The sequence below is a fragment of the Phaseolus vulgaris genome, chromosome 1 (genome assembly GCF_051622355.1).
Source record: "Phaseolus vulgaris cultivar YP4 chromosome 1, ASM5162235v1, whole genome shotgun sequence".
NCBI classification, from domain to species: domain Eukaryota; kingdom Viridiplantae; phylum Streptophyta; class Magnoliopsida; order Fabales; family Fabaceae; genus Phaseolus; species Phaseolus vulgaris.
This window is the reverse complement of record NC_143498.1, coordinates 6,605,835-6,621,517: the sequence shown is the minus strand read 5'-3', so window position 1 is coordinate 6,621,517 and position 15,683 is coordinate 6,605,835. Positions and strand designations below refer to the sequence as shown.

Genomic DNA, 15,683 nt, shown 5'->3' with positions numbered 1-15,683 from the left:
GGAAATTGTAACTTTAAATTGGAAGTAAGCAAAAGTAAAACTCAGTAGCAGTGAAAATAACATAGTTATGTAAATTTATATATTTATCAGTTATTTATCAGTTGCAAATTAGAATTGAAGAAGAAATGAAAACGTTGAATTGAAAACACAGAGTCCTTGTCTGTTATCACTGTGATTGAGCAGTGATCGAGTTGCGAACTGCGATTGTTTGCATCACCACGATTCGCGAGCGTTGGTCGGAGATGGACACGTTACCGACGACGAAGCGCGGTGGTGGAGGGAGATCGAAGCCCGTTCCGACCTCCAAATCCTCCCTCGTCATGGCCTTCTTCTCTTGCGTCGCCTGGCTTTACGTCGCTGGCAGGTACGTACGCGCTCACGCGCTTCATTAATTAATTCTCCTTTTTTTTTTCGAATCGTTTCTCCGAATCGCTTTTGGATCCATCGAGTTAATCTTGTCGCGTAGTTACGCTGCTGTTGATTTGTGATTCAAAACGCGATTATGCTCTTTGGTTCGAACGTAACGGTTTTGCTCCATTGCTCGTTTTTTTTTATGAGCTAAAGATTTTACTGATATGGATTAATTAAGCACAGCTGTGCGTGATAGTTGTTCTTGGAATTGTTAGGTTATGGCAAGATGCAGAGAACCGAAATTTACTTGCCAGTCTTCTAAAGAAGAATTCGGCTCAGGTTTTTTTTCTTTTGAATTTTGAATTTTGCTCTTGTATTATTATTGTTTTATATTATAATAATTAATTTATAGTCTACAAACTTAGTTGCCTTGTTTTTTTATTTGTGGTTACTAGAGGCCTAAGGTTCTTACAGTGGAAGATAAATTAATGGTTCTAGGGTGCAGGTAAATTGTTCTTTCTATTTCTTTTTTTTAAATTTTAGTTTTGTTCTTTCAATGATGTTTTGTGTGGGTGATATTGGTGTGGATGGATCGTGGAATTGGAATTAATTTGTGTGTGTGTGTGTGTGTTTCTTTATAGGGATCTGGAGAGGAGGATTGTGGAAGCTGAGATGGAATTGACATTGGCTAAGAGCCAAGGGTACCTGAAGGGGCAGGGCCAGAAAAGTGGCTCTTCTGATCGTAGGCTTCTTGCTGTTATTGGAGTGTATACTGGATTTGGAAGTCGGTTGAAGAGAAATGTTTTCAGGGGGTCTTGGATGCCCAGAGGTCTGTTTCTGATTTTGGTCTTAAAAAATTCAATAATTTGCGCTTGAGTCATTTCAATGAATTTTTGTATGAAGGAGGTGTGAGAATATGCTAAGTTAGCAGGTGAGTAGGGTAAGGTAGAGGCAAAGTGGTCTTTGTAGGAAGTGATTCTCTCCGAGGGATCTGGTATTAAGAAGTGAGTTTAAGTCTAACTCATTCTCACATAACCAACTTGTAAGATGAGAATTGCCCTTACTCATATAGAATAAATTGACTTTATCTCATGTTGGATCTCCAACACACTCCCCTCACGTCGAGGCATATACATCTCATATGTGGGACTAAATATTTGTGGCTAGTTAGATAATGTTCCAATAGCGGGTGACACAATAGGCTCAATAAACCTTACCAGGATAGGTTCTGATACTAAAGTAGATTTAAAACCTAACTCAACCCTACAAAATCGGCTTGCAAGGTGAGGATTGCCCCCATTTATATATGATAAATTGGTCTTATCTTTAGTTAATGTGGGATCTCTAACATTTGGTGCCAATTGACATAAGGTTGTGTGCTCTTTTGCTTTGTCTTTACTGGTATCGAGTTCATTGGTTGTGATGCGAATTTTGAGTTTTCTTTGTTTGTTTTTGTAGAAGATAGTGATCGTGATATTTGGTTGATGAAGCATTTTTATTTTTATTTTCATTCGAGATTTTGACCCTCTCAGTTTGAATTTGGATTTGATTTGGACATTGCTTTCTTTAGTCTATTTTATTAATTTAGTTTGTTCTTTCAAAGTTTTTTGAGGATTTGTTTCGATCTATACATTGATGGTTTATTGCTATTTTCATGATTTTAGAATTTCTAGTTTCCTACCTTTGTATTCCAAAGACTAATTTTACTGTAGAAAAATGTTAAAACTATGGTTCATCACATACTTAGTGTTAAAAGGCTAGATAATTTTTGGTTCATATTTAGGGTACATGTGTTGTGCTTGTAACCATTAACATTTTCATAATCCTTTTGGTTTGGTAACTCACGTAACAAATTTGATATATTGCATACACTTTCTGAATTATGAGAATGTAAACAGTTGATATTTTTGAAGATGGTTGGTTACCTCTTGGTTCAATTATATTGTCATTAACATCTTATCTTCACTTTTCTGACAGGTGATGCCTTGAAAAAACTTGAAGAAAGAGGAGTAGTCATTCGATTTGTTATTGGTCGGAGGTTTCTCCACTTACTTATCCTTATTAATTATTATAGTACACATGATTTCCTTTTAAGCTATAATTCTTTTTAATCTTCTTTATTTCTCTAATCCAGTACTCCATGATAAAAATATCCAGGGTTCCATATGAGCTAATACTTTGTAATTGACAGTGCTAATCGTGGTGATAGCTTAGATCGCAATATTGACGAGGAAAATCGCTCAACAAAGGATTTCCTGATTCTAGTAAGCAAGATATTTGTTCTATTCTAATTTGAATCGGTTTAATCTTTTACCTTGGATAATGTGAGTGAACAGGAAGTACGTAATTATCTTAAATTTGGTTTATTATATAAATGCATTGTGATTTTGATTTTATGGGTGCAATTGGAAGAGTTCATACAATGCTTATTTGAGCTTATAAAAGTAGCTCGTAACCTTTCTTTAACCTCTTTTTCTTAGCTTATTTCAGTAAGTTTCACGTTCATGGTTAAGCTTAAGATATAAGGCTATAATGTGGTATGCTTATTAAATATGCATTTAATTAAGCTATATATATTCGAATTCACTGTACAAGTAATTGCACTATGATAATATTTTCCTAATATTCAAAGTTTAGTGTTTTCTTAAATATATTTTTGCCTTGGTAACGTCAAAAAATATGCACGTGCCGAGAAAAAACTGCATTTTTGGTTCAACAAACTATTAAGGCCAGGGGTTGGTAAAATTATTGACCATTGTGCTTATTTATTCTGTTTATTTAACATATATTGATATCAATGCTCATTTGAACATGCTTCCTTTTAATTGAACCTTGATAATACGTGTATATCTTGACCTTTTGATTATATCAGGAAGGTCACGAGGAAGCTCAAGAAGAGTTGCCTAAAAAGGTAAAAACTTTCTTTAGTACTGCAGTTCAGAACTGGGATGCTGACTTTTATGTGAAAGTTGATGACAACATTGATATTGATCTGGGTAAAGATTTCATATCTATATTCTTATTTAGAACATTTTGTTGAAAACCTATGATTTCCTAGATGTGAAACTGAGACATTCCTAACTCGGTTCACTGGCTGGCAGAGGGTTTAATTGAACTTCTTGAGCATCGCCGTGGCCAGGATGGGGCATATATTGGATGCATGAAGTCAGGAGATGTTATATCAGAAGAGTACTTTCTTTATCTGACTTTATTGTGATTGTATATCTGTCTATGATAATTGATTTGTAGATATGTTGGACTGTGTTATTTGGTATAGATGGTTCAGAGCATGCTAAAAGCTGATTGACATTGTCCATGTTTTTTTAATAGAACTTGTTTTAAAACTTCTTTATTATTATTATTATTATCTATTTTATGTTGACTATTGTAGCAGTGTATTTATCTGAAAGTTAGAATTAGCCATCAGATGTGAATGCCTTTTCGCTTTTATGTTAATTTCTAATAACTCAGTCGGCTTCAATTTTTTATCTATTTACTTTGTCTACCCGCAATAATATTTATTGCTTGTTATTTTCTTGTGCATCAAAATTGAATATTATATTTTTCAATAAATTGTCACAAGTTGAATTCTGTGGTTGAGTTTTTGTATTCAACTAATAGGCATCTTATTTTGAGCATTTTTCAGCGGAAAGCCATGGTATGAACCTGATTGGTGGAAATTTGGGGATGAAAAATCGTAAGTAATAGGTACCTTTTGCACTAGAAGATTTGATGATTTATTTTATTTATACTGAAATGATCTTCAGTTTTATTTTCTTGAAAATTGAAATCATTTTATTATTTTTTTTCTCGTATCCTTGAATGGGCAGGTGAGTGATCTTCACAATATATGACACCATAACATTAATGCTACCAAACATTTAGGGAACAATTATTTGACTTAGGCATATTAAACTTATACATATGTTTTTATCTCTTTGGCAAATGTTGGATTGTTGAAACAAATGACTTGTGATGATTAATTATATAAACTATTTCAATCACATATTGTTAAATAATTGAAACTGTGATCTGATATGCAATTGATGATTGCCAGTGTATATGTTATAAGTTATAACCATTAATTTGTGGAATTTTATGGTCTTTGCTTTAATTGTTTCTTACAAACATGTCATTAGTAGTGATGTGAAAAACTGGATGTAATGCCAAAAGCCATCTAGAATCTAATGGATTGTTTGTATCAATTCTTATTAATTTTTTTGACATTCACTCTTATTCAAATGGATAGGACAGTATTTTAGTTTTTTTAATTTTTATCTCTTTTACATTAGATTTCTTTACCTTCTTTATCACTGTAAAACTAGTTGCCATGCGATCGATGATAAATTATATCTTAGTAGATGTAGATCTATGTATTCTGCTAATTTTACAAAGGTTGCTTTTCTATCACTAGTTGCCAAGTGTACTTTAGATATTTCAGAAGGTAGACTTCTTTGATCTGTCAAATGCCCCTTAACTAATATATTATCTAAATGTTAGCCGTTATGATAATTATGTGTTACAAAATCTTTATTTCACTAGTGCGCTGTTAATAACTTTTCAGTTGTTTTGATCTCCATATTGAACTGTTTTAATTTTGGTAGCATAAAATTAATCACAATTTATTTATTTTTTCTTTAGGTATTTCCGACATGCAGGTGGTTCACTTGTTATAATTTCAAAGAATTTGGCACAATACATTAATATAAACAGGTTAGTTCTCAATGTCATGTGTATGCACTAGGGACCTTAGAAACTGAAGTAGACAGCTTTGATTCTGGTATGGGTGCCTTAATTCAGCATTTAGGCTGGCAAAGCACGGCCTCTGATACCCTTATTTGGGAAGTTGATAAAGAGGAGGCTTTGGATGTTAATTGATTGTTGTACAGAAGCATGTTCCTTAGCTGGCATTTTAGCTAAAAAAGCTACCAAATTTTCTTTTTATATTTATGCGTTCATAGAATTACACTAGACACTAAAAAGTTCTATTGGCAAAGATGTACTGTATGTACTTATTTTTTGACTTTCAATTTTTCTGGCTGAATCAAAACAAATACTAAATGTAGTTAATTACTTTTAATTTTATCTATGTTTTAGCTGGTTTATTTTCAAAAGTCTGCAATACGTGTCCTCTGATTAACACCACTGAAGGTTAATAATTCCATTTCTATACCTTTCCTTCTATTAACACACGAGTAAATATTCAAGTTAATCCATGAAAGATTGAGGCGTGACTTACAGGTCCCTTAATAATTTTCCTGTTAATGGGTCTTTGAATAATATTTTCCTCGACACTGTAGTTCCTCTGTTAGAGGACCGTTAATAGTAGTTAAATGGATGAATTAGCAAGGAAAAAAATATCTCACTCCTATGTGCCAACTCTTCATGCCTAGTTTAGTAGAGTCATAAAATGAAGGTTTTTTGTAGTTATTTGAAATTAGAAAGTTAATTTAAAATTTAGTTCCAGCTTCCAAACCTCCACTTCTGCCCAATCAACTTACCCTCCTGCAACCCAAATTAGTTCCAGTCACTGATCCGTTGAAAATACTAAACTCACCACCAACCTCTTTACTGATCCTCTCTTTATTCTGTGTGGAACCCTTCCACTTATTCTCATCCATCAATATCTCAAACAAATCCTTCGCCCTACAATTAAACCTTTCTATCGTGCTAATACTTTGCACTCCCTTCTGCTCCTTTGTTGTCCCCGCTGAACTCTTCTTCTTTGGCGCAGCTTTAGTTGATGGCAACGGTGAGAGTGATAGAGACGACACCACCTCCTTGTCCAATTCATTTTAACATGGCCATACTTTGCACCCTAACCTTCTCCAAGATCAAGGGCTTTCCCTTGGAAAGCATTGCATCCTTCATTCTCTTCCTCACCGAACCTTTGTCATTAACGATGACCGAGTTTGGAATCCTTGTTGTCGTTCTTGTCGTAGATGTTGGGGATTCAATGACCATTGTTGGAGAAATGAAGCTCCATCTCAGCCATTGGCTTTGCCATGTCAATTAAGCGTGAGGCTCATTATTTGTAGTCGGGGATGAGTTTGCCTTTCGGGCTTTGACGTAGTCTTGCCATCGAGGTAGTGAAGTGGTGTCATTTTGATGAAAAAGCTTCCCTGATCGTTGTGAGTAGAAAGGTTGGAGAGGAGGGAGGAGAAGAAGGTCCTAGACCATATCTAGGAGATTCCAAAAGTAACTTTAGATTTTGAAACTCTTCAATACGTATTTAAGTACCATTCCACTATGTTTCACACCTAGGAGCCACATAAGAGTGAGAAAGGTATCTTGACATTTAATTGCTGAAGTGGAATTTTATCAAGAGTCTCATTGTTAGATCAAACACTTAGTGCTAGATCAAAATTTATAACTAATAGTTAGGTTGACATAGCATTCCAAGTGTATAATTCAATTGTGACTTAGTCATTGCTATGTGAATATTAATGCACCTTACAACAGTGAATTGAACTCTTCTATTGTGACTTGACCCAACTAATATCCACCACGATCATTGATGCAACCCACAATAATTTCTCATTCAACAATTGTCTTATTAGGTATTAAACTCGTGACTTTGACTCTAATATTAATAGTTAGATCAAACGCTCATTACTAGATCTAACATTATAACTAATAGTTATGACGCGAGTCTTTCTAATTAAGAGAGGAACAACTTATGATGTTTGGACACAAACATAAACATAGACTACTGGGAACAAATGTCTCCTTTTATATCCATCATGCTCTTTAGAAGGTCGATATGTTTGTGAAATTTTTGTAGCTTTCTTTATGGGTTTTTGCTTTTAACTCCATGGCTTCTCCTCAAGGACACTTACTATACGTTTGTTTTTCTTTTTAATTTCAGTTAATATGTTTTCAGTAATAATTACACAAGGGCCACCTGGTTGTTACTTTTTACTTCATTTCCTGTTTTTATGAATCTGTATCTGTATAGTAATAATCACAAAATCTTGCTATTACCATTAAATACATGAGAACAGAAAACAAAGTAAAACTAAGGTGATGCTTTTGTAATTATTACAAACGCAAAATAAACCAATTGTGGCCATCTGATATTCTTTGTTCTATCCCAAAAAATTGTAGTGCGTCATTGAAGACCTATGCCTTTGATGATACATCTTTGGGATCATGGATGATGGGAATCCAAGCAACTTACATTGATGACAGTCGACTTTGCTGCAGTAGTGTCAGACAAGGTGAAATCCCAGTTCTTATGTTTTGTAGTGGTTGTTTTCTTGCATTTAACTGGGGGAACGGTTGGAGAAGGGGTTGTCTTTCCTTCCAGGTTTCTTGACTATGTTTTCTTTGAACTTGAATTGCTTGAAAATGAAAACATATTTGAACAAAATGAAATCTAGAAAAAAAGTGCAACACATTTCTCCTAACACACGATCTACTATTGATTAAAATTTATTAAAAACAACAAAATCACGAGAGAATTATTAAATAATACGTGAGATCCACAACCTTGTGATTTGTTGAAATTTTAACCGATAAGATCAAGGTGTTATCTGTGTTGCTAGCATTTCTCATTTAGAATAAAGAAAAATTGACTTGTCTTTGATCAAAATATAATCAAATAATTTTTTTTTTTGTTTTTCACCAACTCAAATTTACCTTTTATAATAGTGCTTGTCTTGTTACTTCCCGTGTCCATTTTCAGAAAAGGTATGCTCCTTGGCTTGATTGGACAATCACAAGCACATCTCTTACGTGGGAACTCATACAATTTGTCTGAAGATCAGTAGCAGTTGAAGATTATGTTCATTCTTTTAGATGTTAGCAGCGAAATTGAAAGGATAACTACAGATTAACAAAGTTCAACCATTGGGTGCTCAATTGATTATTTCGGGAGTTCTTCTCTGTTATTGTTTATACAAAACAATTCTTGATGACCAAATATTGAAGAGAAAGACCTATATACGAAATATTGATGTATTGAACCGCCACGAACAAATTGTAGACTTTGTTGTGTTGGAATTTTGCTGCAATCCTTTTTTATGATTATTTGCGTTTCATTTTAGTTGTTAGGCAATATTCTGTTCAGCAAAAGGTAAAATAAATAAAGAAATCTGAGCTAAGATTAATGATAGTTTATGAAGTTATGAAAGAATTACCAAAGTTTTAAAGTGATAGTACTTACATGATGAATTTGAGGTTGAAATAATTTATAGAAATATTTTCCATTATCAAAGGAGCAATGTTTGTAGAGACAAGTAAAATGCTACTACTTAAAAGAAATACTGAATGTTGTTCATAATATTTGTGAAACTATATTTTTTTTTTTCTGATCTCTTTGGTGATACTAGAAACCTTTACGGTGGTTAGTAACTAACAATTAATCATTGGGGTTGCATTTTGTATGATTATGTTGGGTTTAAGCATGAAGTTAAAAAAAATAAAAATTAGTGCTGAACTCTTGTTGATATGCCTTTTTCTTTTTCATCGGCAAAAAAAATTCTTGTTGATATGCTGAAAACTACACAATGAAACTACGATTGGGTTTTCTATGGTTACCATAAAACGGCAGAAAATTTTCTGTCACAAATAACCCAACAATTTAAAAAACACAAATATTGTTTTTGTTGTAAAAATCGAACGCATATACCTATATTGTAAAATCTCAAACCTAAGACATTGTCTTGGTAGAAAACTCGGAGGTAGTCGAAGATGTTGCCGTTCCAAAGATTTTCAGAGATGGTTGAAGAGAGGTTGTGAAAATGCAACAGATTTTCAAAACAATCAATGGAACCCTTTGGGGTTGCAAGTTAGGGTTTCACCTTGACTCTTCCCCTTAAGAATGGGTCTTCCTTCCAAGGGAGTGTGGAAGTTGCAACAAATTGTTGATTCTTCTCCCTATATAAAGAGAGGTTTCATTCGCTTCAAAACCACATCGCTTCAAAACCACACCCTTAATTGCTTCTTCATCTTTCTCCTCTCACACTTACATTCCTCTTTTCTCTTCTTCTTCATCTTCGTCTCTTTCCCCCCTCACTTTTATTCTTTTATTTTAAATTATAATATTTCTGAGTTTATTGGGTTCTTACTCTTTTAAGACTAACTTGCTAGTTCTGATCCTCGAAAATTTTCGAGGAGTTCCTGTTGTATCTTGGGGGACTTACGCAATACACCGCGGATAAGTCTTTACAAACAGTGATTATTCACGCCTTGAGAAATTATTTTTTTCGTGTTTTAAAGCCTTATTTATACAATCGTAAGGACTTATGGTTGACAATGCGAACAATAACAAAAATTTTGTTCTGGAAACATCAATCGTTATTTCCACAACGTAAACCATTTTTGCGAAACCATTTCTGGACGTCTCAAAAATTGAAGTCTTCACCGGTCAGAATTTTCTATGTTGGCAAGAACGCATGTCCACCCTGTTGGAGATGTACGAAGTCGCTTTTGCACTTATGACTTTGAAACCTGACTCAAGCACGGCTACTAAACAAATTGATGTTTGGATCCAAACAAACAAGGTATATCGTCACACCTTACTCAGTGCATTATCTAACGATTTGTTCGATGCTTATTGCTCTTACAAGGAAGCAAAAGATATTTGGGATTTTCTTATCCTCAAATACACTACTGAAGATGTCGTCACATAAAGGTTCGTGATTGGAAACTACTACCGCTGGGAGATGATTGAAGACAAAGACATAAAAATCCAGATAAACAAATACCACAAACTGCTTGAAGATATCAAAGTTGAAAGCATAGCCTTGCTTGATGAATTTGTGTTTGAACCCTTGATCGAAAAACTTCCGCAATCTTGGACTAATTAAAAACAAGTGAAGTACAAACACAAACAAATGTCACTATCAGATTTGATTTTCCACATCATCATTGAAGACTGAAATAGGAAGGAGTGTGTTATATTTTTTATTCGTATGATACATGGCATGCTAGATTAGGACATGTGAATTATTCGTATGTTATGAAATTGCAACGACTAGGATTAATCAACATGCATAACAAACAAAATAGTAAATGTGATATATGCGTAAAATCTAAAGTAAATGTGATATATGCTTAGAATCTAATAAAACAACATGTCATTTTGTAGAACGTCAAACTGAATTTTTTGGTTTAATTCATACTGATCTTGCAGATTTAAAACAAACCATGTCTAGAAGTGGTAGAAATTATTTTGTAACGTTTATAGATTATTTTTCTAGATACACTAAAGTATATTTAATTAAACATAAGCATGAAGTATTTGACATGTTCTTAACTTATAAAGCGGAAGTAGAAAATCAATTGAATAAGAAAATTAAAAGACTTATATCAGATAGAGGTGGTGAATATGTTTTATTTAATGATTATTGTGTTAAAGAAGGTATTATTCATGAAGTAACCCACCATATTCACCTGAATCTAATGGAGTAGCTAAAAGGAAAAATAGGACTTTTAAAGAAGTGATGAATGTCATGCTTATTAGTTCTAATGATAATATGTGGGGTGCTTATTAGTTAGCTTTATATGACAAGTTTTTTTATTTATAGACTTCTTTAAGACCATTGTGAGTAGGATGATGATCTTCTATTGCATGCTAAAGTTGTAATAGAGGTTGATAGTTGTTTAGCTGACAACTCAACTTGTGTTTTATAGTACCTTTAGTTTTGAAATGATTGGCTAGTACTGATAACATTATTTTAAGCATACAATGTAAGTAGGTTTGTTGTGTCAAAGTTTTTATAGGAATGTGAGTTAGTTTCACAAGATAATATGATAGATTTTGATAAGTGTGAAGAAAGTGAGGTTGTTTAGATTAATGTATATATAATAGATTTGTTGAGAAAAACTTATTCAAATTTGTAACTGATGTGACGGGTGTGAGATAATTTTTAATTTTTTTTAAAATTTAAAAAATATAAGTTTACAAATTTATCCTTATCTTTATAAATAATTAACAAATGAAATAATAAATATTTTTGTGTATATTTTAGTTAATTATAATTGTATACATTATTTTTAATTCAAATAATTATTTTAAAAAAAAATACGGTATACTTAACATTAATCGAAACATGAAAAGTTGTGATAAAAAAAATCACTTATAAATTTAGAAATGTAATAATTTTTAAAATTCTTTGTTTCAACTTCAAATAAATTTCGATATAGAAAAATAATTTTATATTATAATTAAATAATAATATTATTCTTATAATTTATATTATTATTATATAAATTCTTTTTTATTGTAAATATTAATACTTATTTTTATATATTATAAATATTTTATTATTATTATTATTAATTATTAATTTTTATTTTATTAATATTATCAAATATTTTTATTACATAAATTTATTTAATACTTTAAATATTGCATCATTATTCATTTTATAGTTTTTACATTTACATTACTAATTTATTTTATTTTTTATTCTTATATAAATACATTTATAATATTATTTTATAAATATTTATAATAATATAAATATTTATAATAATATAAATATTTATATTATTATATAAATATATTTGAATGGAAATAAACACAGTATGTACTAATCTTTATCTAATCTGAACGTAAATGTATATGTTGATCATTTTAAGTGACAACATTTGCTCTCTAAGTAAACTATCATTCACTCATTTTTAGTCATCACTTTCTAACTTCAATCAAAATTAACTTTTGTGATTTAAGTGTAAACATAGTTGTTATTTAAGTAAAGTGATTAAGTTCTTGCTATAAGAATCAATTTACTTGCTATAAATAAAGGGAGAAAGTTTTTACTATCAAGCAACCACATACATATAACGTTTAAGTGTTCATATACTTCTTTAACCAAATCACATTATTGTAATGAAATAAGTTCTCACAATTTATAATAAACAAGTCTTCAATCAATAAACCTTGCAATGAAATAAATAATCACATGTGATAAATTCTTTTAAAATAGATTGAAAAAAAAAAACACTTTATAACATAAAAAAAATTACCTTTCTATATAAACGATAATGAAAAAATATACACTTTAAATAGAAACTAATTTTAGATACCAAAATAATTAGTTACTATTTGATTAAATTAGAGACAATTTTATAAATTAAAAAAATTATTGGTATCTAAATTAGTTTCTATTATAAATAAAAATAGTTTTAAATTGGTATCTACCACTACAAAAAAAAAATTGATTTACCTACGAACAAAATCCATATGTAACAGCAAAAATCCATAGGTAAATCAGCATTACCCACGGATTTCCCACGGACAAAAGTTCGTATGTAATACTGACGTCGGTAATTTACCTACGAACTATGAGTTCATAGGTAATAACAGTCCGTAGGTAATACCCACGACCATCAGTCCGTAGGTAATACTCACGACCACCAGTCCGTAGGTAATACCCACGACCACCAGTCCGTAGGTAATACCCACAACCACCAGTCCGTAGGTAAAATTTACACACATTTCCCACCAACTATATTCTTGCAATGAAATAAATAATCACATGTGATAAATTCTTTTAAAATAGATTGAAAAAAAAAAACACTTTATAACATAAAAAAAATTACCTTTCTATATAAACGATAATGAAAAAATATACACTTTAAATAGAAACTAATTTTAGATACCAAAATAATTAGTTACTATTTGATTAAATTAGAGACAATTTTATAAATTAAAAAAATTATTGGTATCTAAATTAGTTTCTATTATAAATAAAAATAGTTTTAAATTGGTATCTACCACTACAAAAAAAAAATTGATTTACCTACGAACAAAATCCATATGTAACAGCAAAAATCCATAGGTAAATCAGCATTACCCACGGATTTCCCACGGACAAAAGTTCGTATGTAATACTGACGTCGGTAATTTACCTACGAACTATGAGTTCATAGGTAATAACAGTCCGTAGGTAATACCCACGACCATCAGTCCGTAGGTAATACTCACGACCACCAGTCCGTAGGTAATACCCACGACCACCAGTCCGTAGATAATACCCACGACCACCAGTCCGTAGGTAATACCCACAACCACCAGTCCGTAGGTAAAATTTACACACATTTCCCACCAACTATATTCTATGGGTAAATTCGTATGTAATCTTATATCCATCAAAATGTATATTCATGTATTTAAATGAATGCCTCTTTTAACACTTGTATAAATTTAATATATCCAACTCATATCCAAGATATACTAATGAACAATTTATTACCAAACATCATCCAATACACCTAACATAAAAGAAAAAGAAAACACATTTATGAAAGATAAACTCAAGTCCACTTGAAAGATAAACTCAAGTCCACTTTGGTATACTCATTAGTTACCAAAGTTTTAGTTACATTATTACTCTGTATTATAAATTAGTCTCTATTAATCTTTTAGAGACTAATTTAAAATATTAGTAACTAAAATTTTGGTAGCTAATTTAGAAATCAATTTAAAAACTATTTTAAATTTTTTTATTAATAATAAAAATTATTTTAGATATCAAAATTTTTTAATTTCTAAAATAGTATCTAATTTAGTCAATATAATGACTAATTATTTCTTTATCTCTAAATTTAGTTACTATTTAATAATTTTCTTGTAATAATATATTTTAAATATATAATAATAATAATAACAATATTAATGTGGTCCATTACAAAATTAGTCATTAATTATAAAATTTGACTTTTATTTTCTAGTTATCAAATTTAAATTTTTTTTTTGTAATAATAAATGTTATACTTAATATAAAAACTAATTAATTAAAAATGGTATTAAATTGCAGTAATGAGTATTCGTATTACGAAAATAATTTTAAAAAATTGAATTCAAATGTATGAGTTAAAAGTTATTATTAAACGTTATAATTATAATGAAGATGTACTTATTGAGAAATAAAGATTCATATGATATTTTGACACCAATATCATTCACTTAATATTTTAAAAATTATTATTTTATTATAATATAACATTTTATTTTAAAAATTAGTTATTGAGTTGACACTCAATAAAAACAATTATTCAACAAGCGTTTTTTTAAATAAAATATTATATTATAATAAAATAAAATAAAAATTTAGGTGAGAATGAAACTTTTATCAACAAGCAAATTAATAAATACTAATTAAATTTAGAAAAAAAAGTATTTTTTTATTATATTAACTAAATTAGACTACAAAATTATTAATATATAAAATTGTTTCTATTATTAATAAACATTTATAAAATAATTTTTAAATTGTATTTCCAAGAGTTATTTACTAATATTTTAGATTTTAAATTAGTATCTAAAAATTAATAAAGACTAATTTAAAATATAAAATAATTAATAATTTAAATTTAAATAATTAAATAGTTAAATATTAATTTTAAAATTATTTTAGATAACAATAAGTTCATAATTTATAAAATAATATTTAATTTAATCATATATAACTAATTATTTAATTTTTAAAATTAATTTTTATTTAATAATTATTTATAAGAAAAGTATCATTATATTTTTTAAATTATCATTGATCTGGATTGTTTGAACTTTTATACGTGACACGTGCGTATCATATCTTTATCTTTGAGTATGTAGAACTGCCACATGTTATCGGTACTTGTTCGTAAATTTGTACATATTATTAATTATTAATGAGTTGAATAATGATTTTATGTTTAATAAATAATATTCAGTTTAATATATTTTATTTTAAACAATTGGGTCAAACTCCTTTGTAACTTTGTACAGCACAGTTCTGATATATTTAAGAATGAGAAATGTAATTATATTTTTAATTAGATGGCGTAGTTCAGTTTATTTAGAATAATAGAAATAAAAAAATGAATCTAACTTAATTAATTTTAATTATAGATATAATTACTTTATTTGTCTCTACATTTAGGATCAATATTCAATTTAGTATACTGGTTTTAAAAAAAATCAATTTAGTCACTGTGTTTTTTTAAAAAGTACATAAATTAATCATTTCTGTTAAATATCACCTTACGGTGTCAAACGCAGCTTATGTGGCAGAAAGAAGTGAAATTGGATGTTCTGTGAGGCATAGGATGTCAAGTGGTGTGGATTGAGAGATTAGTTTAGTGAAAAATCAATTAGGTGGATTAGAATTTTTTAAATTACAGTTAGAAATTATAATTTTTTTAATTGCTAATTAGACAGCGTCACACGAGCTTCATCATGCAAGCTTTGCTTACTTTGTCTTCAAAATCATACATTGCATTCTCAGTCTGTCCTTTATTCATCGGTTTAGGTCCCTTTCGGTAGAAGATCATACCCGCCGTAGGACCCCTCAAACTCTTGTGGATCGTTGTGGTCACAATTACACAATACTCAAATG

At 30.1% G+C, this 15,683-nt stretch overlaps 1 protein-coding gene and 1 pseudogene across 2 annotated transcripts; one reads left to right on the top strand and one right to left on the bottom strand.

Moving 5' to 3' along the window:
• LOC137813308 (hydroxyproline O-galactosyltransferase HPGT2) lies at positions 1-8,382 on the top strand. Of its 2 annotated transcripts, none has more exons than XM_068615440.1 (12): positions 1-364; positions 627-690; positions 807-856; positions 993-1,180; positions 2,329-2,389; positions 2,543-2,615; positions 3,224-3,347; positions 3,453-3,540; positions 3,998-4,048; positions 4,993-5,064; positions 7,459-7,571; positions 8,039-8,382. In XM_068615440.1, the coding sequence occupies exons 1-12, from the start codon at positions 243-245 to the stop codon at positions 8,059-8,061; spliced, it is 1,029 nt and encodes a 342-aa protein (XP_068471541.1). In that variant the 5' UTR covers positions 1-242; the 3' UTR covers positions 8,062-8,382. The 2 variants fall into 2 exon arrangements, 1 of the variants encoding a protein (XP_068471541.1); XR_016518884.1 differs by having other exon boundaries at positions 101-364; positions 3,228-3,347.
• Positions 5,809-6,624, bottom strand: LOC137815326 (uncharacterized; annotated as a pseudogene).
• Positions 8,383-15,683: the final 7,301 nt, after the last annotated feature.

Bases quoted from the DNA above. Each gene is read 5' to 3' on its own strand.
- LOC137813308 (XM_068615440.1), top strand. From the start codon at position 243: ATGGACACGTTACCGACGACGAAGCGCGGTGGTGGAGGGAGATCGAAG. The intron at 857-992 runs GTAAATTGTTCT...GTTTCTTTATAG, and splicing joins TTAATGGTTCTAGGGTGCAG to GGATCTGGAGAGGAGGATTG. The intron at 5,065-7,458 runs GTTAGTTCTCAA...AAAAAATTGTAG, and splicing joins CAATACATTAATATAAACAG to TGCGTCATTGAAGACCTATG.